We start from the raw sequence: 23,612 nt of genomic DNA, 5'->3' as shown, positions 1-23,612 counted from the left end.
CATGTTACTGATATTATTATACCATATAAGTACTACTGGCCGTGAGATCAGGTGGACGGTGGAAGCACCATCGCCACATTAGTGTGGATGGGAGGTCAGCGGCACGCATGGAAATGTGCACAGCGGGGCTTCGCTGTGAGCAATTTGGGACAGCGATTTGGGCCAATTTTATGGTAACGAAACATACTGACTGCAGCGAGCTGATGATGCATTGCCCTCCAGTGACACATTTTTGCACGACACGCACTGAACACTCCTACTAGTATACGTGAAAGGAGTGAGAAATGTAGTTCCTGTTCCTTATATCTATGGTGCTTTTTGTTCGTGTTCGGCTTACATTCACCCTATTCTGTTGGCACTGCTGTTGTGAAACTCAACCTTCTGTCATTCTTGAACTGGTTATCCAGCAATTCAGTTGTGCGACGCCCTCTGTATAGCAACTGTAATGTTACATGTCATCCTCTTGTAATACTCTATTTCTGCGTCCCTTTTGTATCAGATAATTAAAGTAAGAAAGCGCAAAAATTCACTAACGAGGCAACATTATTTCTGCATAGTGGAATATCCAAATAGAGAGTCTCCTCAGGAAAACCTAAGGATGGTCATGTAACCACAACAGTCATGCAATTATATGCCTAGTATCAATTGTATCTTTTGGCAATATGACAGCTCAAGATATTCTTTGCTACTGCTGAGTGATCTCGTGTCACCTCGTTCATGTTTCGTGGTATCATGAACATTGTGGAATGATCAACATCTCACTGCAGGGTATCGCTAAAGCACTATATTCAGGTATTGCAGCAACTACTCCATTTGTTTAAAAGAACACCAAGTGTTTTTGTGAAGTGCTTTAATCACAATGCAGCAATACATTTTGAATTATTGTAACGAATGGAGGGATGCGACAATTGCACATTGTGTGCTCGACACGTGCAGTCACTGATTCTATTGCAGCACAATGACTACAGCGCAAAGCCGAATGACTAATTATGACTGTGCTACAACCACGCAACAGACTTTAAATGATATCTGTGCCGTACGTGCACATGTAAACAAGTAGTGGCTAGCAGACGACGCTACTAGCTATCCACACTATTGTGGTTCAACCAGTGTCCGCCAGGCGGCGACTCCGCTCGATCATGCGGCCAATAGCTAGCTCTAACAATACATGGGCTGTATGCTACAGGGTTATTAACACTGGTTATGAGGCCTTCACAAAATGGTCTGAAGGGACCCTTAACAGAAATATTAGGTTATTATATTAGGTAATACTGGCAAATGATGTTTCTCAAATATCAAATAGACAACTGTTACCATGAAAGAAAGTTTTTTAAGCCAGAAACTACGCAGAATCAAAACACGGTTGACAACACCACCTTGAAATATTTGCGCCAGCTACTCGTCACATCACACAGATTTCAACAACACTTTCACCAAACTAATCACACATTAGCAACAAAAACAAACTACACTGCATTCCAAAACATGCAAAGACTGCAGTTGGAATCTTTTGTGACTTTCCCTGCACGAAAAATAGGAACTGTAGAATAGGTTATGTCACAGTGACATCACTATTCGAGCATTATTTCAAAACTTGTGGCCTTCATTTTTTTTCCACTCGTTATAAATTCATTTTCCATCACTGAAATGTAAATACACATTTTTAAAGAATTTTCTACCTGTCTATGGTGACGCAGCGTTTCCTCTTGGTGACCCTATCAACGCCTCAAGTCGAAACTATTCCATGCAGAGACACTCTTAGCACTGTTATGCTAAAGAACACACTGAAAACGCATGCAGCAAGCAGCCTTCAAAGATTGAGCTAGTTGATTCTGCATGATTCAAAGTACAACAGCATGAATTCCACAGGACAACCACAGACAAGCACGAGTGCTGGCACAATGCGGCACAACACAAAGCAACAACGATGATTATGCCCGTGTCTTGGCATTTTGCCAGCGCGTGTCCTAGTCAGTACTACGATTTTATCCTCGTTTGAGAAGATGTGCTGGTAGACTGAAGCAAGCCGACACGTTGCACGCTCACCAGTACTTGAGCTTGATTGGCTCAAAGCAGCCCTTGGAGATGAGCTCCGAGAGGAAGGCCTCCGTCTCCCGGCAGGCTGTGCCATTGCCCAAGGCCACCAGGTCGCAGCTGCACAGTGCACTCAAACCATAAAATGCCTGCAGGCAGTTTCAAGCATGTTTAACTCGAGCACTACCAGAAAGCGTATCACACAGCGCAAGGCTACTGTATGAGTGTAGACAAACTGCAGTCAGTGACAACCTGAGACTACATCGTGGGAAACACACAGCTGTCCACATCATTTGGCAAAATCAGTCCTATATACAATAGAAACACAATCACACGTTCTTGAAAAAAAAGAAAAAAAAAGAGAAAATCCATACTGACCGGGAAAATGTAACATCTGAAGACACTAAAAAATTTCCCAGATTTACCTGTATAATTGATATCTACGTAATGTTAAGTGTTGTGCAAGTCGTTGCAGCACGAGACTCCGACACGCATTGTCGTTATTGTGGCTTCGGCAAGCTTATGCTTCCGCTCCACAAATGGGGCAGCAGCTTCTTCGAGCAGGGCACTTTGGCGGAAGCATTTTACGGGCCCATTTGGCACGAATCGCTGCGGCAGCAAGACGCAGACGTGCGTCGAGCTGGCGGGGTCCGAGCGACCCGAGACGCACATTGTCGTCTTCCTATTGTGTAGTGTTTTAAAACGAGGACGGGAAACCGAAAGGAAATCAAGCTGGTGGGCAACACCGGAATACAATGCCTACCATGCAGCCAGAGCAAAACATGAGGCTCACTTTTCACCTCCTGCAGCAGGGAACGGCAATACGTTTTGGTTATCACCTATTAAAAGTATGTAATATGTTTCCAACGACAGACCCCCCCCCCCCCTTTCTGTGAAACAGATAGGTGAAGATGCTTACCACAATAAAATTGGAGGCGATAACTATGAATGCGGGTGTGCAATGATGTGGGAGAAGATTTTCTGGTACCGGAACAGGAAACTGAGTGTGCGCCATCGTTTTCAGGTAAGACAGACGGGCAAGTATTGTGGGAAAGCTGTTGCGTCGGGAGGCTGCTTTTCTCGATCGTGCTCTCCTCGGGCTTTTTATTGATTACATGGGATCTAGCAGCCAGAAAACATATTATATGATCGCAGTTTGATGTACTGAACGTTGGTGCAGAAAGATCGTTTTTGGGGAATGTATGAACCGGTAAAAAAAGAAGTATAACTGTATTTGTTTTTGTAGTTTTTGTAGTAGAAAAGTAGAAAGTTACCTATCAAGAAAGGGGTCAAGCAAGGAGACACAATCTCTCCAATGCTATTCACTGCATGCTTAGAAGAAGTATTCAAGCTCTTACACTGGGAAGGCTTAGGAGTGAGCATCAACGGCGAATATCTCAGCAACCTTCGGTTTGCCAATGACATTGTCCTATTCAGCAACAATGGAGACGAATTACAACAAATGATTGAGGACCTTAATCGAGAAAGTGTAAGAATTGGGTTGAAGATGAATGTGCAGAAGACAAAGATAATGTTCAATAGCCTCGCAAGGAAACAAGAATTCAGGATTGCCAGTCAGCCTCTAGAGTCTGTAAAGGAGTACATTTATCTAGGTCAATTACTCACAGGGGACCCTGATCATGAGAAAGAAATTTGCAGAAGAATAAAATTGGGTTGGAGTGCATACGGCAGCCATTGCCAAATCTTGACTGGGAGCTTACCACTGTCATTGAAAAGAAAGGTGTACAATCATTGCATTCTACCGGTGTTAACATATGGGGCAGAAACTTGGAGGTTAACAAAGAAGCTTGAGAACAAGTTAAGGACCGCACAAAGAGCGATGGAACGAAAAACCTTAGGTGTAACGTTAAGAGACAGGAAGAGAGCGGTGTGGATCAGAGAACAAACGGGGGTAGACGATATTCTAGTTGACATTAAGCGGAAGAAATGGAGCTGGGCAGGCCATGTAATGCGTAGGATGGATAACCGGAGGACCATTAGGGTTACAGAATGGATACCAAGAGAAGGGAAGCGCAGTCGAGGACGGCAGAAAACTAGGTGGGGTGATGAAGTTAGGAAATTTGCAGGCGCAAGTTGGAATCAGCTAGCGCAAGACAGGGGTAGTTGGGGATCACAGGGAGAGGCCTTCGTCCTGCAGTGGACATAAATATAGGCTGATGATGATAATGATGAAATGTATTTGTTAATTTTATTATGTTCTCAATTGCAAATGTTGGCACTAGGAAATCATACCTAATGGGATCATATCAACGAGGTTATACTGTAAATCCCCAAGGTGCATGAAGTTTCACGACCGGGAAAATTGTCATCCATTCGAGATAACCACAAAGCTAAGAATGAAACCCGCATTTACAAAGAAACTTATATCCCGTAACTGCCACGTTTGGTATCCCTGTAGTATATTGAAGTTGTCAATGAATTCAGTCTCACTCAGCAATACTAGAAACTTTTGGTTAACCGAGACGGTAGACCAACTTCCCCGGAACGCCGTTAGTCCTGGGCATAGATGGGCTAACTCACTTATGAGTCGATTCACTCACACCGACCCATGAGTCCGAGTGAGCTCTGAGCAAGAAATATATTTTCTGAGTAAGGCCAAGTGAGAGAGAATAAACTTTATTGAAAACTGGTCCGGCAGTTTTCCTTCAAGGCGAGACTGGCGAAAAAGTGAGTTTCATTTATTTCAGCAACCTATGGTCCTGGGTTTGATCCCCATACCTAGGACAAATTTTTCGTAAACTGCAAAGCTTCCTGAGAAACTTGCATTAGGTCTCTTTCGTAGCTTCATGTTAATGGTGTTTGACAACAATATTCCTTTTCATCAAAGTGAACTTGCATAGATGCACCAGCCAATTACATTTGCTCCTTCCTGTGACATCAGGCCAGATGCATATATTTTTCCTTATTGGGGTCCCTTGGAATGAGAATAATGCATACCTGCTAACCTATGAACCTAAAAATTTGTAAAAATCCGCAAGACATGACACTAGGGGAAGGGGGGAGGTTGAAGGGAGCCGAAATAGCACGCCTTTTTTTAAAGCTTGGCTCGAGCACATACCTTAAGCGCGATACATATAAGACTCACTGCATTCTGTTTATACTAGGGGAGTGCAAATATTTGAATGTCATCGAATCGAACGGTGAACGACCGAATAATTCGATTCATGAATCAAATATCTACTATTTTATTTTTCAAATATTCAATACATTTGGTGTACAGCCCCTCGTGCCCGATACTGCCCGAGTTAACTTTGTTTTCGGCACAAGGAGCACCGAGCACACTGCGGGTGGGCTGCCCCGGCTGATGTGATAGCAGACTTTGTCACAACGAGCGCTCCCAGGCGTTGGCCCGAAGCGAGGATCGGCACCATACCTGTTGGGTCCGCCTCTGTCAGTACAAGATTCGGCCGAGTCGACAGGACCGATCGAAACGATAATGCAACGCAGACAGAGGGAACGGCAACAAAAGCAGAGCGTGTTTCGTAAAGTTTGGGCTGATTATCCGCTGATAGGCAGGCAGGGCGTGTTGGATACGTGGCGGCAAACTTCACGCCGCTTCAACAGCCTACCGAACTTGCATACGCGATCTTGGGACCGATGACTGATGAGCCAAGCATTCCAAGAACCCAAGTGGCAAGCATTTCGCAACGGCTTGCGGCCTCTTACCATATTGCCCGGCGGCGAATTTTCATCATGGTCACGCTGCCTAAGCCATTAGGCCTAATTGGTACTGCTTCATCGAGCACTGGCGGCTAAAGTTACGGTTTCGTGCCTAATCAACGCAGATATATTCACAAACGAAAGCGAGTGCACGGTATGGGAGCAAAGTTATTCCTCGCCGCCATCTTTGTGACAGATCGCGCGGCGACCTCTCATTCCCGACGCCGTTTGTAGACGCACATCGGTCTCTTTTTGTACCTTCGAGCAACCCATCACAAGGCTAGCTTTGCATTTACACTGCGGGCGCGAAAGTGTCATGGTCGGCACCATCCTTCTCGGCGCACCCTCACAAGCTTTCGCTCGCACCTATAGCACACGGCGTACAGCCATGATTTTATCACACTTGGACATTATACGAAAACAGCGCGGCAACGACAGAAATATCTCTTGGAGTGTCCGTATAGTTGCCATTGTAATAAAAGTAGGAACCACGAGACCTCATACACCTATTCCATTGTCGCTCACGTAAGGGGTGTTTTTTTTTATATACAGAATTTTTGCAAATCGCATGCGGCGGATAGCATAATTGTAGTCCTTGAGCTAGATTACTCAGGGCGGCAGACATTACTTGTACAAGAAGTCGAGATGCTTAATCAACTACTGAAACTTTAATGCTAATTACTTTACAGCACATATTGCAATTCACGAATTGTAGCCGGTAAGTTTGCAAGGCATATTGTAACAAATTCTGAGGATGGCACAGGTTTCGAGATATGCGCCAAACTCTTGGTAAAAATGTACTCTCGTTCCCTTACTTTTTTAACTAGACACCATTCTATGCATTGAAGGGCAAAAATAACGGGAACACCGATGTTTTTTGTCGCACGCTTCGGAAATGAATATCTCAAAACTGGTGTCATCTGACAAATTGTTCCAAGTGAATACGCCTCGCAAACTCAATGGCTACACTTAGTAAATTGCAATACAGTTAAACCTGCTTATAACGAACCTCCATATAACAAATTCCTGGATATAACGAAGTTTTTATATTCCCCGCCGTTACTCCATAGAATCACATGTATTTGAGACCTCTACGTAACGAAGTGGCAGCGGGACAGCCCCCTCGATATAACGAATTTTCCCCTCCGACAACCTAGAAATTTCGCCCCAAATTTTGTCATTTTTGCGCGAGCAGCAACCGGAAGCACCATCTCCGCCGCGACGGAATGCGAAGCGAGCGCACGTGTGCGAGGCGGGCGTGCATCCCTCGACCCGGCGATCTTGTCGCCGTGGGCGTGACCTTTCCCCCTCCCTTCATTCAAACCTGATCCTGCCGCTGGCTGCAGCTGGTCTAGCCCGCCAAGCCGCCACTCTCTCCTTTTCCAGTTGATGTTGCCGACGCGCTGGTACACGCTGTGACACATCACACTCGATGAGTGCGGACACGCGCTGTCAAACGGTGGCGGCGTGTGGAAGCGCCGCTGGAGAAGCGAGCGAAGTGACCTTAGTGCTGTTGTCTATCGCTTCAACGCAAACTGAGCGCTGAGAACACACAGCACGCACAACGCCCCAACGCAGATCGCTTTCAAGATAAGGATCGCGCGACCACGTGCCGCCCCGCTATCCCTGCCCCCCTCGCCGGTGCCTAGAGCGCAACGGAAGAAGGCGCGCTTCGTCCCTGCTTTTCTTGCGCGCGCAAGGTTTAGACGCGGTCGTCGGCTCCCCTCGCACGTTTTCACTCGCACATACAGCATTCGGCGCGCGGCGATTGCGTTATCGCCCTTGGACTTTATACGGAATATCTATGCACCAAAACCAATTTTAGGGCCACAACACGTCATGGACACCATCTTTAGATAGCAAATACGGATTTCAAGGGCCATACTTTCGCTGGCGAAAACCGAAAATACGTCATAGTTGTCGCCCCCGGCACATTGGTCGGCCAATGCCATCGTCAGGCCACCAAGCCAAGTGACATGAAAAGTCAAAACGGCCGCTCGGGCCGGCGCGGGGTGGCAGTTTACAGTGTATGATGCAGGAACGGTCCCAAAGTTGCAACACAACAGCGGGGTTACCAATGCATTGGGTTCTATGGGAGCTGTGCCGGGACCGGCCGAAAACGACGTAACAGCTGGGAAAACGCAGCCCCCTGGAACATAACAGCGGGGTTCTACTGTAACACTATACGAGGCTACGGCGTCATCGTGGCGCTCGCTCTTCGTTTCCGATGCCTCACGCTTGTGCGAAACGACACGCGTCCACGCATCCGGTACCTGGTGTGACATTCCGAGGATGAGTGCTTCGACCAAAACGGAAAACGGGTGCGCGTTACAATTGAGGGCGCGTTAGAATCGAGTAAATACGGTAAGCGTTTCTTTTTCGAATTTTCGTGCCGAACCTGCATATAACGAAATCCTCTTTATAACGAAGTTTTTTGGGAATTTGTCAATTTCGTTATATCCAGGTTTAACTGTATATGCTGTACAGTATTTAATTAAATATTTTAATTAGTGAACTTTTGTACAGTAGTAGATTTTGCACTTAGATTAATCATGCAAGTTATGTCTGCCTTTTTAGTAATCCAGCTGAAGAACTAGAATTATGCTATATGCCACAGCAAAAAAAAATAAAAAATTATGGGGTTTTACATGCCAAAATCCCGATCTGATTGTGCACGTCGTAGTGGGAGACTCTGGAATCATTTCGACCACCTGGTGTTTTTTAACGTACACCTAAAATTAAGTATACAGGTGTTTTTGGATTTTGCCCCAATCGAAATGTGGCCACCGTGGCTGGGATTTGATCCCGTGGCCTCGTGCTTAGCAGCCCAACACCATAGCCACTAGCAACCGCAGCCAATTAAAAAGAATTCTGTATAAATATACTGAAAAAAAAACTTAAAAAAATGCCCGGTATTGTTCAAAACGTTTGTAAAGATCCTTTCCCAGAATCACGACTTGCCTAGAGGACAAGAAATTTGTAAATAAATCAAACCATTGAGTTTAGCGCCTCAAAGCAACTGACGAGCTTCGAGGGGACATCTTGAAGCTTGAGTGCACTGAAATGCGAGTGCTAATACTCACGAAATGAAAAGCAACATGCAAATTTTAATGTAGAACACTGCATAAGCGCAATTATCTTAGAGTGCGCTGTCATGTCAATATGCAGGTAGTCGCTAAAGGCATTAACAACTAGATGGAGAAAACAAGGGTACGCATAACGTAGGGGGACACGCTCTCCCCTCTTATGCCTTCAAGTGATGAATGGACTCAGCTTTTGGCAGCACGGCTGTGACATGCATATCACGCGTCAGTGATATCAGCTATCACAAGACTGCCATAACAGGTTTTGATGATTTAAGGAACCTCCTTCCTCACATCCGAAGCTGCGCTGCACTTGCGTATGTTTTCAACTGATCAAGTTAAGCGGTATCATAATTAATGACTGACTCGAGGGCGGCGGTTCAGGCATTTGCCTCTGGTACCATCGCCGAGGAAGCTCATCGAATTCTCGAAGGCAAAGTCATTCAGCCACATACAATCACGTGGTTCCCGGCACATCTCGAACCCCAACTCGACTCCCTCCCCAACCTCAATGACATTGCACACGTCCGAGCGCACAAACCAACACTCCGCGCTGACGCCACTGCAAGTCGAGGCTCTGTCGATTCTAGGCTCGTCGAGTTCCGTGACACTCTCTCCACCTTCAACGAGGTTACAAAACATTACTACCTTGGTAGGAGACTATACCCTCCCCCACACAGCACACTTACCAGACCTCAAGCTGTCACACTACGCATGCTTCAGACGGGATCATATCCCAACCTGAATTTATTTCACTACATCAATCCAGACTGCTTTAGACCAGACTGCCTTAGCTGTGGACAACGTAGTACTTTAGATCACATTCTCAGGCTGGAGATGCCCCTCGTTATAGAGGGGCCTGCATCGATGCACCGCAGAGGAGTGGAGCTGTGCTCTTCGGAGCTCCGACCAGTCACGCCAATTTTGGGCTGTCCAGAGAGCTCACGATGCGGCGCTGGAGCTCGGTCTCGCCGTCCCGACGTGGGTGTGGCCCGCGGCTTCGTCGCCTCCCTGAGAGGGGGCAACGGAGCTTCTCAGGACCTTCATTAAAGTTCTTTGTCTGTCTGTCTGGTTACACTCGGGGCATTGAGGCTCTGTAGCATAGTTACTGAATCAATGGCTGTCAAATCAAGAAATAAAATTAGTACAAATATTTTCGGTCAGCCACTCCTGTAAGCTTGTAACTGGCAGCCCAAGTAACTTACTTGTGTTTCAAGACCATCTGTCTCAAGACATTCGCAGCTGGGCCCTTAATGCCACTGTGAGGGTAGATGACAGCATGCTGAAGAAGACTTCCTGCATGGGGCCAAGAACAGGAGCTACAAAATTAGGATGAGACAGGAAGACAGTGCACGAAGAAACCTATGACACATACAAAAAAAAAATACTTTAAAGATCATGTGTTGCTGGTGATAGGCCCTTAAACCATGCGCTTTTGCAGTAGGCGCAGAGCTGGCCGGGACAGGTTAGGCTAAAGTGTAGGTGGCCGGCTCTGCGCTGGCCACCATTAGAGCAGATGTTCTTGCAAATACAGTAAAACATCGTTAATTCTACCCCCATTAATTCGGAAAATTGGATAATTTGGGCTCATCCTCTGGCGCCGGCAGGTGTGTGCATTATCTAATGCAATCAAGATCTCATTATTCGGACGTATTTGACAGCACTTCGGTTAATTCAAAAAGCTCTCAGAGCTCGGCGAGCACGGAGCGCTGCAAATGTGCTATGAAGAAGAGCAACAACAGCGCTAGCGTCCAACCGAAAATCTACTAAGAAAAAAATATTACGAAATTTATGAGACATACAAAATGTATTGCCATCTCCGAAAAAATTAAAATGTTTAATTGAATAGGTATTCCACTATAAAAATTTAACTGCAAGCACTACAGTTGGGCATGCCAGGCTGCAGCCGCCGATGTTCCGGGCTGGTTTGCGTCGTCGTCGCTTTCAGCCTCAAAGTCCGACAAAAAGTCAGCGTCCTCCGACTGGCTGCTATTCGATGTATCGATAAGATCAGCCGCAGAGGCAACGGAATTGCTATATTTGCGATCTCCCAAAGCGTGCGCGCCGTTTCCGGAGCCAGACATTTTTGCGTTCGGCTTTGACGATCGCGAAACTTCGGAGCGCGTTTAAACATCACCGCTTGGCAGGAAAAAAACAAACTGCTTAGAAAACAAAATTATAGTTTCTCCACTGTTACGTCCGATGGGGCAGTGTGTCCGTGAGGGGCACGGAAGGTCTCGAAAGCGGTGTTTCCAACCATCGATAGAGGGCTAACCATGCCCGATGGGCGCGGTACCGGTAAGAGCTAAGGAAGAAAAACTTCATCTTCATGTTTGGAGGTGTTTCCTTTCTCTATAAACTCTGCTTCTTTTCTCTTTTTTTTTTCAGATTTCTACAAAATACCAATGCAGAATCTTAGTTGTGATTCCAGCAGGATGTCTTATTTCCTGCACACATACTGTTATTAAAAAATTAAGTTACAAAAAAGCCAGCCGATCCCACGCCCTGTGGGAATCGATGTTACGTGAAGCCGTGTGTGGGTCCAAGTTAACGAAACAACCATGAGAGCACCAAGACGGAGGCAGCTGTTTCATGACATTGACGTCATGAGTCCCTTTAGAAATGCCTAGGAGACCTTAAGGTGAAAGCCCTAGCCGTGCTCATGACTATGACTTCGACCATTAACATTTAGCCTTTTCCTTCACTTAGTACCACATCCGAACCCATTCCATTGTGAATCTTTTTTCGCTGAGTCATGGTCATGACTATTTTATTTATTTATTTGACTTCTACTATCATTCTTTAGTGTTTCCTTCACTTAGTACCCACGTCAGGACACATTTCAGTGGTTTTTAAGTGTTAATCTCTTCTCGCTGAGTTATTGTCATTTTTGCTGTAATGGTCATGACTATACTTCTACCATTATCCTTCTGTGTTTCATTCACTTAGTACCCATGTCAGAACACATTTCTGTGGTTTTCAAGTGTTAATATTTTTTCGCTGAGTCATTGTCATTTTTGCTGAGTCATGCTCATGACTGACTTCTAGCATCATCCTTTAGTGTTTCATTCACTTAGTGCCCACGTCAGAACCCATTTGAGTGGTTTTTGAGTGTTAATGTTTTTTCGCTGAGTCATTGTCATTTTAAGCGGCTGTTTTATGACCTACATAACACAAGTCATGAGAATCATGTCATGACCTATCATTTATGTTTGTCATACACTGTTGTCATGCTACCATATTTACTTCGAATGTAGGCCGACTTCGATTCTAAGCCGACCCCCCAAAAGTTCGAAGCCAGAAAAAAAAAAAAACTCACCTCAAATGTAGGCCGAACGAAAAAGCGAGGACAGCATTCGCAAAATGAAACAGCAGTTATTAAATATGAACATGCCAAGCTCATTCTATGTCACCATCGCTGATAGCCTCGTCGCTATCTTCCTTACTGCTGACATCTTCAAACAGTACCATCAAGCGCATTAGAGATGCTGCACTTTTTGAAGGAGCGCACGATCAATGTTCCTGGGTAAATGCCATCCTCGTTGCGGCACATGCAAAAAGCATCTCTCATGGCCCCCTCTAACGACAGACGTTTTTCTTATCGATGCCGAAGTTCCGCCCAGCTTGAACGTTTGACGATGCCTCTATGGCTAGCATAACTACCGTATTTACTCGATTCTCACGCGCCCTCGATTGTAACGCGCACCCGTTTTCAGTGACTAAAAAAAAGAAGTCCTTTACAGTACAGCGCATCTCATGCTTTCAAACAAAAATGCAGCTTTCTGTCATTTAGAAAAACAGATTTCCTCCCGATGCACTGAAGTTTCAATGAATAAACAAAGTCTTCTCCTTCTCTTTGCGCCAGTCCCGCTTGCAAGTTTCGGATTCTCCGAACGCCCATGATGCGGCCCGATTTCCGTCCGTCTCTGCACACATGATCACTTTCCTTTTAAATGCGGCATCATGATGAACTCGGTACTTTATGCTGATAGAGCAGACGCAGAGAACGTGAAGACAGACGGTATACTATTGTCTAAGCACACGGAGGAAGCTACAGGCATGCTATGGTAGCTAGGCTCGACGCGCGTGCGAGGCGGCCATTTTGAAATGCCGACGGCTATATGGTAACGCAGATTTAGGGTTGTGTTAAAAGTACTTGTTAGATTCGAGTAAATACGGTATTCGTTAAAAAGCGGCACTATAGTGGCATCGCCTGTTTGGTGCCATTTTACGATAACGCCACACCGCGCGCCAATGCTACACCATACCGATACGGCGCAGGTCAAAATGGCGACGTCCCACGTGTACTTCAGTTGGCTACTGGCGCGGCTAGTAGTGGCTGCGATACTGACTTTTCTAGATGGCACTGACTATGCACCATATTTATCAGTTTCAGTTAAAAACTGATGCGTTTTTTAGAATCCTTGAATCTAAGCCGACCCTAAAGTTTCGGATATGATTATTTGAAAAAAACTATCGGCCAAGATCCGAATAAATACGGTATGCCAATTTTGGTACCTACAAAGTTAAGGAAACCATCATGAGAGCACCAAGACGTAGGCAGCTATTTGATAACCTACATGACACACATGTCATGACCCATCACTTCTGTCGTCATACACTCTTGTCATAGTATGCCAATTTTGGTAAATACCAAGTTAACGATATGACCATGAGAGCACCGAGATGTAGGCGACTAGATAGATACAGTGGAATCTCGATGATACGAATTTCACAGGTCACGAAAAATATTCGTATTAGCCGAAATTCTTATCATCGAAACACAATTAAAACTAGCTAAATTAAAGAGTCGGAGGTGAACTCACTCAGGCACACGCACTTAAAAAGCATTTACAGTATAGATTACTTATAACGTAACTGTTTATAGTACAGAACAGGCTACAACGCGGCCTTTTCCAACTCCCGATTACCCTCCCATAGAACTCCATGTACACGCATACCGCTTACAGTGCAGCCGCGTGAGACGAAATACCGGTTATAATGCGGCTTCTGCTGGAAAATCTCGCCGACAAGGGCAGTAGCAAGCACCCACCGACGGGAGAGGAGATCAACGAGGGCGATGCGGAGGAGGAGCATGAGACGTGGAGCATGAGTCCAAGGGCGATAAAATCGTCGCCGTGCACCGTATGTGTGAGTGAAAGCGCGCCTTTCGCGCGCCTTCACGCACGGAGAGCGAAGGCACAGCGGAGAGCAAACGCGACTTCCGTCACGGCTGGGCGCGCCAGTCGAGCCTGGCCGTGCTTCCGTCGCGCGAAAAGTCGGGGGGGTATGCATGGAGGGAGGGAGGGGGGGGGCGACGCTGAGCTGTGTGGCACCAAATGCGTATCTTGCAACCCGGCGCAAGGGCAACTGGCGACAAAATCTTCCACGCGACAGGAGCACAGCGGGAAGGCAGCGCAGGAGGGAGGGAGGGAGGGAGGGAAGGAGGGAGGGGGGGGAGGCTTCTACTCTGCCAACAAATGCGTTCTTGTACTTTGCGCCTCTGCCGGCTGTCGGGGTTGTCGCAGCGCACCGTATCTTGAAAGCGATCTCCACACGGCTCTGACCTTTGTATGCGCTGTGCTTACGCCGCTCAGTTTCTGTTGAAGCGATAGACTGCACTTCCCCACACCTGCGTGGGGAAAAGCGCAAAAGCAAGAAAAGCGCCACCGCGTCAAAATCTTCGCGCCCAGTCGCGACCTCCGCGCTGTCCGGCGCCGCGTCCGCGTCTCCGCACCAAAAGAGAAAAGGAGAAAGCGCGTGACTGGGCGCTGTTCTCTTTCGCGGCCGTCGGTGGGGCAGCGTTTATTCGTATCAACCGACGCGGGTCGAAAATCGATTCGTGACAACTGTTCTCTAGCACGTTGCAAAGTAATGGGGCTCGGCCAGGACCACAGAAAAATTTGTATCATCCGGAAATTCGTATTAGCCGTGATCGTATCATCAGGATTTCACTGTAGATAGATACTGTCAAAGTGGCAAATGTTCGCCAAGAAATGCTTCGCATTTAAACCAATAAAAATTATAATGGAGAAGACGAGCACAAGGACAAGGCCAGCCAGATCGTCTGTTCAATGCCTGCAGTGCAACCAGTGGGCCAGCCGGATCGCCAGTGCTTAGCACGAGTGTGAGCCGTTTGGGCAACCAGGTGTTCCTGCTCTGCGTAACCTGCCTTATTGGTTACGAACAGACGCTACCATCTGAATTGTTCAGTACACTCAGTACTGGGTGTTCAGCACCCAGTACAGATGCTGGGTATTCAAGAACATCTACACCCTGGAACTCAGGTCTCGGACTCTGCCTCCCGTCATGCCTGACTCTCCCCAGCCGACGTCGCCGCCACCTTCCGTTGCCTGCTCTGGCACTCTCCCGCTCCACCATCCAGCGGTACGGACGAGCAGGACATCAATGACTGGTTGTCTACCTACGAACGGGTGAGCTTGCACAATCGATAGGACGACACCGCCAAGTTAAATGCCGTCATCTTCTACCTTGCGGGAGTGGCTCACCTGTGGTTTAAAAATCACAAAGCCGACTTTCAGTCCTGGTCCGCGTTCCAAGACCAGTTTCGCTGCAGTTTTTGGTCGCCCCACCGTCCACAAGTTGCGCGCCGAGCAGCAGTTACGAGACCGAGCGCAACAACTCGGTGAAACATTCACCTGTTGCAGTTAAACCTGCTTATAACTAACCTCCATATAACAAATTCCTGGATATAACAAAGTTTTTGTATTCCCCACCGTTGCTCCATAGAAGCACATGTATTTGAGACCTTTACGTAACGAAGTGGTAGCGGGAGACCCCCTCGAAATAACGAATTTTCCCTGCCGACAACCTAGAGATTTCGCCCCAAATTTTGTCATTGGTGCGCGAGCAGCAACCGGAAGCACGTTCTCCGCCGCGACGGAAAGCGAAGCGGCGCGTCGCGCTTAGCGCGCTCGAATTCACGCGCAGGCGAGCTTAGATCCAACCACGCAGCGATCTTGCCGCCGCGGGCATGACCTTTCCCCCTCCCTTCATTCAAATCTGATCCCACCACTTGCTGCCGCTGGCCTAGCCCGCCAAGCCGGCACTCTCCTTTTCCAGTTGATGTTGCCGAAGAAAAAAAAGAAATAAACATTCCATTTTTTCCCCAGCATGCTGGCACCGTCACTCTTTGGTTACTGCGCAAGTCTCTGTGCTTCGCTTCACTAAACTGACACTAGGTGACACTAAGGGACGTTAATAGTCCAACGTAAAGCGCACGCGCACGGACGCTACATCACGTTGACGAAAACGACCCCCTCTATAGGCTTCCGACGCACCCCGATGGGCCCGGCGCCGAATAGGCTCCTGACCCATTCACGTGTTGGTTGCGCCGACTGCACCGACCCACAATGCCATTTCGCGCAAAGAAATAAGGCGCCCACGCCGCTTCGCCGATGGTCGCAGACAGCCGTTCAAAGCGGCGCAGCGGGCTTGGGATCGTTCTGCGCATGCTCTGAAGATAATAGCGGACGGTGCGCGCGTTGGAGTATAGAAGAATGGCGTTTCGGCAGGCGCAGCGCAACTGCCGTAGCGTGACTGGCCGCAAATGACACTGGCCTGCGCGCCGATAACGTCGGACTATAAGCGGGCCTAATACGATGCTACGACACCATCAGTAAGCGGTAAGAATCGAGTAAATACGGTAAGCGTTTCTTTTTCGAATTTTCGTGCCGACCTGCATATAACAAAATCCTCTTTATAACGAAGTTTTTAGGGAATTTGACAATTTCGTTATATCCAGGTTTAACTGTATATCGAAGAGGTTCTCGACCTATGCAAATGTCAAACATGTGGATGCTTCTATGCCCGAAAATGACAAATTGAAACACATTTTGAAGAGCATCGCCGATGACATTTTCAAATGTTGATCGCCAAGAACCCGTGCACCATAGCAGAGCTCATAAACATGTGCCAAAGCTATGTCGAGTTGAGGCGGCAGCGCGATTTGACCAGGCGCCCCTCAGTGGCTGACGAGGCCTTCTCTTCCATGACAATCTTCTCTGATCGCTCCCCCCTGCTCACACAAATCCAATCTTTCGTGCGGGAGGAAGTTACACGTCAGCTTTATCTACTACCCTTCGCTGAGCTACCCCAACAGCAGCCGCTGCCAGCACAGCCTCCTACACAGCTCGCACCGACGGGTTATTGAAGACTAAGTTGCTGAGACTCTACCAATGCAGCATCAGCAGTACTCTGTCGCCGCGCCACTTACGCATCCATCACCGCGCAGCCTCCTCGTCAACCACTCGTTGCGCTACATCCACGGCCGCTACCACCCGTTCATCATTCCGTTCATCGACCTGCTCCTGCCTTTGCTAACCTTGGCGCACGCAAGACAACAGACCCATATGTTATGCCTGCGGTATTCCTGGCCATGCTACACGACTCTGCCGCCGCCGCATGCTGCACTCTGATGGCTTTGTGCAGTCGCCTGCCTACGCCGACGTGCAACCTTTCCACGATACTTTATTTAGTCGGCAGTCGAACAGGCCACCAGCCGAGCGGCCGGTCCTTACAGGTCATTTACCTTCCCCGTGTCGCCGCTCGTTGTCCCCCATGCGTCGGCGGCCTTCACCCACGCAAGAGGAAAACTAAGCGCCGCAGTTCAGGAGGCAGGAACTGCGTCGCCATCGATCTGTACAAGTCCTCCATTGTCGCCTTCGAACGTTGTCGACCTTACTGTTGACGGCGTCCCTACCGTTGCGCTAATTGATACTGGAGCAGCCGTGTCTGTCCTAAACGAACGCCTCTCTCGCGCTTTATGAAAAGTTTCGACGCCACTTTCTGGGTTTTCTCTTTCTTCGCACAGCAAGTGCCCAGCCAGTTCAGCCTTCAGCAGCAAGCACAGCTAGAGTTGTAATTCAGGGCGTTCTCTATATTGTGGAGATTGTGGTTCTGCAGTCATGCTCTCACGACTGTGATACTTGGGTGGGACTATCTTTCGCAAAATAACGCCGTCAACAACTGAAGTCGAATTATCGCCTCTGTGTGACGTGCCACTCGTCGGCGTCACTTCTCTTCCCGCTAAGCTAGTCCTTCGGGAAGACATCGTCATACCACCGTACTCGTCTGCCGTTGTTCCCGTCTTCTGTGGCGCTATCTCTGAAGGCGCTGTCCTCTTCACTCCTTCGGAACTCTTCATAACCAGCAAAGATGTTCCCCTTCCTTTCGCCACGCTTGACATTTCAGCCGGTTTCAGCCCCATCGTTGTTCTGCAATCCGCTTCCTACACCCTTGAAGGCTCTTGCGGCGAAGCACTTGGTTGTGTTCAGCCTCTTGATGACATGTTTATTACCGACATGCCGGATGCTTCGCATGCAGAGCTCATTGACATCTGTGCACTTTCCACTTCTGCTCCGCCATCACCTGACTTATTCACACCTTTCATTGCCGATGACCTTACTTCCGAGCAGCGCTCCCAGCTTCTTCACCTGCTTGCCCAGTTCCGTTCTTCTTTTGATGTCGCTCAGCCTACTCTGGGTCGCACGTCAACCGTCAGCCACCACATCGACACTGGCTCCAACGCGCCATTGCGGCAGCACCCGTACCGCGTCTTAGCCAAGGAGTGTCAGGTGATCAGTGAGCACGTCGACGACATGCTTCAGCGCGGCGTCATGCGACCTTCCCATAGCCCGTGGGCATCACCGGTGGTTCTCGTCACAAAAAAAAGATGGTTCCATTCGGTTCTGCGTCGATTATCGCCGTTTTAATAAGATAACGCGAAAAGACGTGTACCCTCTACAGCGCACTGATGATGCCCTGGACTTCTTGCAAGGCGCAGAATTCTTCTCTTCGTTAGATTTACGCTCGGGCTACTGGCAGGTCCCGATGTCAGCAGTTGATCGCCCTAAAACCGCATTCATTACTCCAGATGGTTTATACGAATTTAATGTGATGCCATTTGGCCTATGCAATGCGCCTGCTACGTTTGAACGAATGATGGACAATATCTTGCACGTGCCTAAAATGAAGCACGTGTTTATGCTACCTCAACGACATCGTTGTGTTCGCCCCTGCTTTCAGCATGCATCTTCTCCACCTTAGGCAAGTGTTGACGTCCTTGACCAACGCAGGCCTGCAACTGAACCTGAAAAAGTGCCAGTTCGCCGCGCGCAAGCTCATGATTCTAGGTCGTGTCGTATCCCAAGATGGCATTTGCCCCGACCCATCAAAACTTCGCGCTGTGGCAGAGTTTCCTAAACCTAAGACACTCAAAGAACTGCGCGCCTTCATTGGCCTCTGTTCTTACTTCACACGCTTTGTTCGCAATTTTGCCTCGGTTATATTACCTTTTACACAACTTTTAAGTGGCACCAACGACCTATCCTCCTGGTCTCCTGCATGCGACACCGCGTTCATAATCTTGCGCCGTCTCCTGACGTCCCCGCCTATACTGCGACACTACGACCCCACCACCCCAACTGAAGTGCATACCGATGCCAGTGGTATTGGCCTTGGCACTGCCCTCGCGCAGCGCAAGCCTGGCTACTCGGAGTATGTCGTTGCTTTCACCAGTCGTGCGCTGACCAAAGCAGAACGCAATTACAGTGTCACAGAAAAAGAATGCCTGGCCATTGTTTGGCAACTCGGGAAGTTTCACCCTTATTTATACGGCAGACCTTTCAATGTGGTTGCTGACCATCAAGCCCTTTGTTGGTTATCCTCTTTAAAAGACCTGTCTGGACACCTTGCTCGCTGGGCTCTTTGCATTCAAGAATACGACATACACGTCCTCTACTGCACAGGCTGCAAGCATACTGACGCTCACGCTCTGTCCCGCTCTTCACTGCCAGCCGACACTGCTCCATCTCCACCTTTGAGACGGTGTCGTTGGTTGACATTGACATCTTCACATCAGAACAGCGCAAGGATCCTTGGGTGGCCTCTCTTTTGGATCTCCTTTCTGGCTCGCCAGCATCTCCCATCTCCCGCTCCCTGCATCACCAGGCTGCCCATTTTGCTGTCCGGGATAACCTCTTGTATCGACGCAACTACCAGCCCGATGGTCACAAGTGGCTCCTAGTCATCCATATTACTTTGCGTTCCGACATGTGCGCGTCTTTCCTGTGGAGATAGGTTTGCACAGGGCTTATCCTACGAGCGACGGTCAGGAAAGGGCACGATGCTCCTCCACTCCGCAACGCACAAAGGCGCTACGGCAGGGTTCGTCGACTCTCCGACACGGCGCAGAGAAAGCTCCGGAGTCAGATCGCCAACAAACATGGGTTTATTCACACAAGATACAGCACAGTGCGACAGTCACAGGCGCTTACGGGCCAAGGTTCACCGCAAGACCGATCAAGTATGCGCGCCTGCTGCGCTAGGGCTAACCGGGTAGCGGTCCGCCAAGCGCGAGAACGAGGAGTCGCAAGAACAAAGGTCTCATGTAACCACCTCGTCGCGGGCCTGTGAGCATCTGCCGCAGCGAGGAAGCGCTCAGCGGATGAGAGCTCGGGTGGAGAGGGTGCCCGGGAGCCGCCGCGCGGGAAGCCAATCAGGGTGCATCCCAGTGACGTGTTCTCGCGGGGCAAGTCCAATCCCGGGGGGAGAAGCACGGTTTGGGCGGGAAAGTAGGTCCGGCGCGCTAGCCATGTCCACCATGTTGCCGTTACGGCGGCGGTTCCCGGAGATCGAGCTAAGCGCCATGCGTGAGCTGCGGGACGAGGCGCAGGAAGGCACCTCGATCCCCACATTCCATATTGACCCACAATGTGCACACGCCGGCATTCTGAAGACAGTATGAGCGCCTGCGGCAACGTTACTACTGGCAAGGAATGTTTACTTTTGTCCAAAAGTTTGTCCGCTCGTGCCCGCAATGCCAATGCCGCAAATCTCCGCCTCATCCAGCCCACGGTTTATTACAGCCAGCTTCTGTGCCCTGCTTGTGCCTTCGACCGTGTGGGAATTGACCTGTACGGGCCGCTACCGCTAACACCTGCTGGCAAACGATAGATTATTGTCGCAGTTGATCACCTTACACGCTATGCTGGAACCGCCGCTCTACCTGCAGCAACCGCCAGTGACATTGCATCCTTTCTGCTCCATCGTTTCATACTTCGTCATGGCCCACCTCGGGAACTGCTGAGCGATAGAGGCCTGTGTATTTTTGTCGCAGGTGGTTGAAGCTCTACTTGCTCAATGCCGCATAGTCCACCGAACCACCACGGCGTACCATCCTCAAATTAACGGGCTTACGGAGAGTTTCAATCGAACCCTTGGTGATATGCTTGCCATGTACGTTTCATCGGAGCATACAAACTGGGACATCATCCTCCCATTTGTCACGTACGCATACAATAACCAAAGTATTACAGGATTTTCCCTGTGCTTCCTCCTCTACGGTTGCGATCCTTCCCATACCATCGATACGGTTTTGCCTTATACACCAGACGCGTCAGAGTGTGCACCTGTTTCAGCCATCGCCTGATACGCCGAGGAATGCCGTCAATTAGCCCGACAAGGACAAGGCCAGCCAGATCGTCTGTTCAATGCCTGCAGTGCAACCAGTGAGCCAGCCGAATCGCCAGTGCTTAGCACGAGTGTGAGCCGTTCGGGCAACCAGCTGTTCCTGCTCCGCGTCACCTGCCTTCTCGATTACGAACAGACACTACCATCTGAATGGTTCAGTGCACCCCTTTACAGAATAACTAGCCTAAGGGAGTTCAGAATAACATGACAGTAGGCCAAGATGTCCGTGACAACTACAAGTTGGAGAAACACTTCCCCAGAAAATAATCACAACAGTTCCAGTGAACACAGCGGTGCAGGCAGGCATAGGACACCCACCATTGGCTGAGACTGCGGCCAGCTTGCAGCCGTGCTTGAACCCAGGGTCGATACCCAGCACAGCGTGACCCCTGACCGGAGGGCTGAGCAGCAACTGGCGGAGGTTGCAGCGAAACACACTCACGGACTCCTTCTCGGCCTCCTTGGTGAGCTGTGACCTGCGCAGAGACATACGTGTGCACTATGCTGAGCTAAAGAGAATAGCAGACTATGCAAGATATACAGTCAAACCTACTTATAATGATCCCAGATATAACGATTTATCAGTTTTAACAACCACATTTCACTGCATTTACAATTTTCCGACCCTGCCAACTGAAACTGAGTCCAGAGATAACGATCATTTTCAAAAGCGCTGTACTGTTGCAACGACCCCTTCAAACCTGGTCGCAGGAAAAGGAGGGCGCACGCGAAGTTCCAAAGCACGAAAGTGCGACCGAACTGGGCGAACGGTAAGACGGCCCCCACTCCACATCTAAGATTCGACCGCTGAGATAAGTGAACACAGCAGGCAGGTTTCAGATACCACAAAGAAAGTCACTTGCTTTCAACCATGCTAGGGTAACCGTGCTGCTAAGGCAGGCTTCCAGCATGCTTCAGGGCAAGGCAGTACACCATATGGCAGCCGTGACCTCCAAGGTAGCACTGGTCGGAGGTCACGATGGCGGCACTGGCTTTTGCACAGTTCTCCGTGCTGCACTACATGCACTATGCCTATATGGATGGCTTGAATTTGGTAGAATGGCCGCTCAAGTGATGCCACCTTATCGTTGCTGACGGTATTCATGCAGCCCTAGTTGGGGTGAATGTGGCACTACGCGCCACTCCCACACGAAATTACAAAGAGTCAGTGGTTACTATGCTGTTATCAGGAGATCACAGTTCGTTGATGCTTCAATTGTATTGCTGCTGATAACGGTTTGTTATGGCATTCTTTCTTTCAAACTTCACACTTTTTCCCCGGAAGCGACGTAGAAAACGTAACTTGTGACTATCGGCACGCGTGTGGCTGATGCTGCAGCTGCAATGGCACTTTTGCAAAATGCTGTCATGCAGCAGTGGTTTCCGCAACAAGCCAACTAGAATGCTTCGCTATCACATGCAGACTCCCCTCGTGTCCCACTGATAGCAACATATATATATCACAAGCTTCAAGAAAAAATGACGGCGGCTGTGCTTGTAGTTTCGAAATCGCAAGTGATTGAAACAAGCCGGGCGCCGTTTTGACAGAGCTGCGACACTGCATTTAGTTCCTCAGATTACACAGTTAATGTAAACTTGCAGATAGATGCAGCCAGGGAACAAAAATGGAGATACTGAAAATCCGATTTTTCAGACCAAAGCAGTGTCGAATCCCCAACTGCCAACGCCAAGCTTCAGTGTCATTAATTTTTGTGCATTTTCAAGGGCGAGTTGACATATAACAAACTACTCATACAATGACCCTTCCTTGCGTTACCATCGAGTTCGTTATAAAGGGGTTTGACTGCATACCAACTTTTAAAACAGGCATTTTATGGTGTAAAGAATAATAGATAGCAGTGTTGCCCAAAGGACAAAGCATCAAAACAGATAGCAAGGTATCAGAGTACAGTCGAGCCTTGATATAATGAACCTCGATATAACCAAATTTGCGATGTAACGAACAATTTTTATTTCCCAGTCTTAGTTCCATTGAAATTTTTATTTTTTTCACGATTAAGCAAAGTCATTTAGTGACACGGTTCTTATGTAACAAAGTTTTAGGTCATTTCAAGCATGTGCTTGGAGCCTGTATGGCTGCTAAATGTAGCAGGAATCTATAAATATGTGGGCTGAGGCAAAAGTTAAGGTGCGTGGCAGCTCCGAGTGCTCGGAGGAACACGAGAACTGACGATTCCTTCAGTGCGAGGGGGGTGGGGAGGGGGCAAACGTTTGGTAATGTGACCAATCACACAATAGGGAGGTGGAGGGGGGGATGATTGGCCAGATAGGCACGCTTATGTGCCCTATCCTCCTGTGCCC

The 23,612-nt window shown here is 48.5% G+C and overlaps 1 protein-coding gene across 2 annotated transcripts in view; it reads right to left on the bottom strand.

Moving 5' to 3' along the window:
- The window catches only part of LOC119461711 (S1 RNA-binding domain-containing protein 1-like), a 101,921-nt gene that overhangs the window by 35,690 nt on the left and 42,619 nt on the right, over nt 1–23,612 (bottom strand). For both annotated transcript variants that reach the window (XM_049671958.1, XM_037723079.2), the window contains exons 11-13: nt 21,609–21,766; nt 10,004–10,094; nt 2,047–2,154 (exon numbers count right to left, since the gene is read on the bottom strand). In XM_049671958.1, the coding sequence (XP_049527915.1) occupies nt 2,047–2,154; nt 10,004–10,094; nt 21,609–21,766 (357 nt within the window). The remainder of the gene's footprint in view (nt 1–2,046; nt 2,155–10,003; nt 10,095–21,608; nt 21,767–23,612) is intronic.

Source organism: Dermacentor silvarum, chromosome 8 (genome assembly GCF_013339745.2).
Source record: "Dermacentor silvarum isolate Dsil-2018 chromosome 8, BIME_Dsil_1.4, whole genome shotgun sequence".
NCBI classification, from domain to species: Eukaryota; Metazoa; Arthropoda; class Arachnida; order Ixodida; family Ixodidae; genus Dermacentor; species Dermacentor silvarum.
The sequence above is the reverse complement of the archived record's forward strand: the minus strand, read 5'-3'. Positions and strand labels throughout refer to the sequence as shown.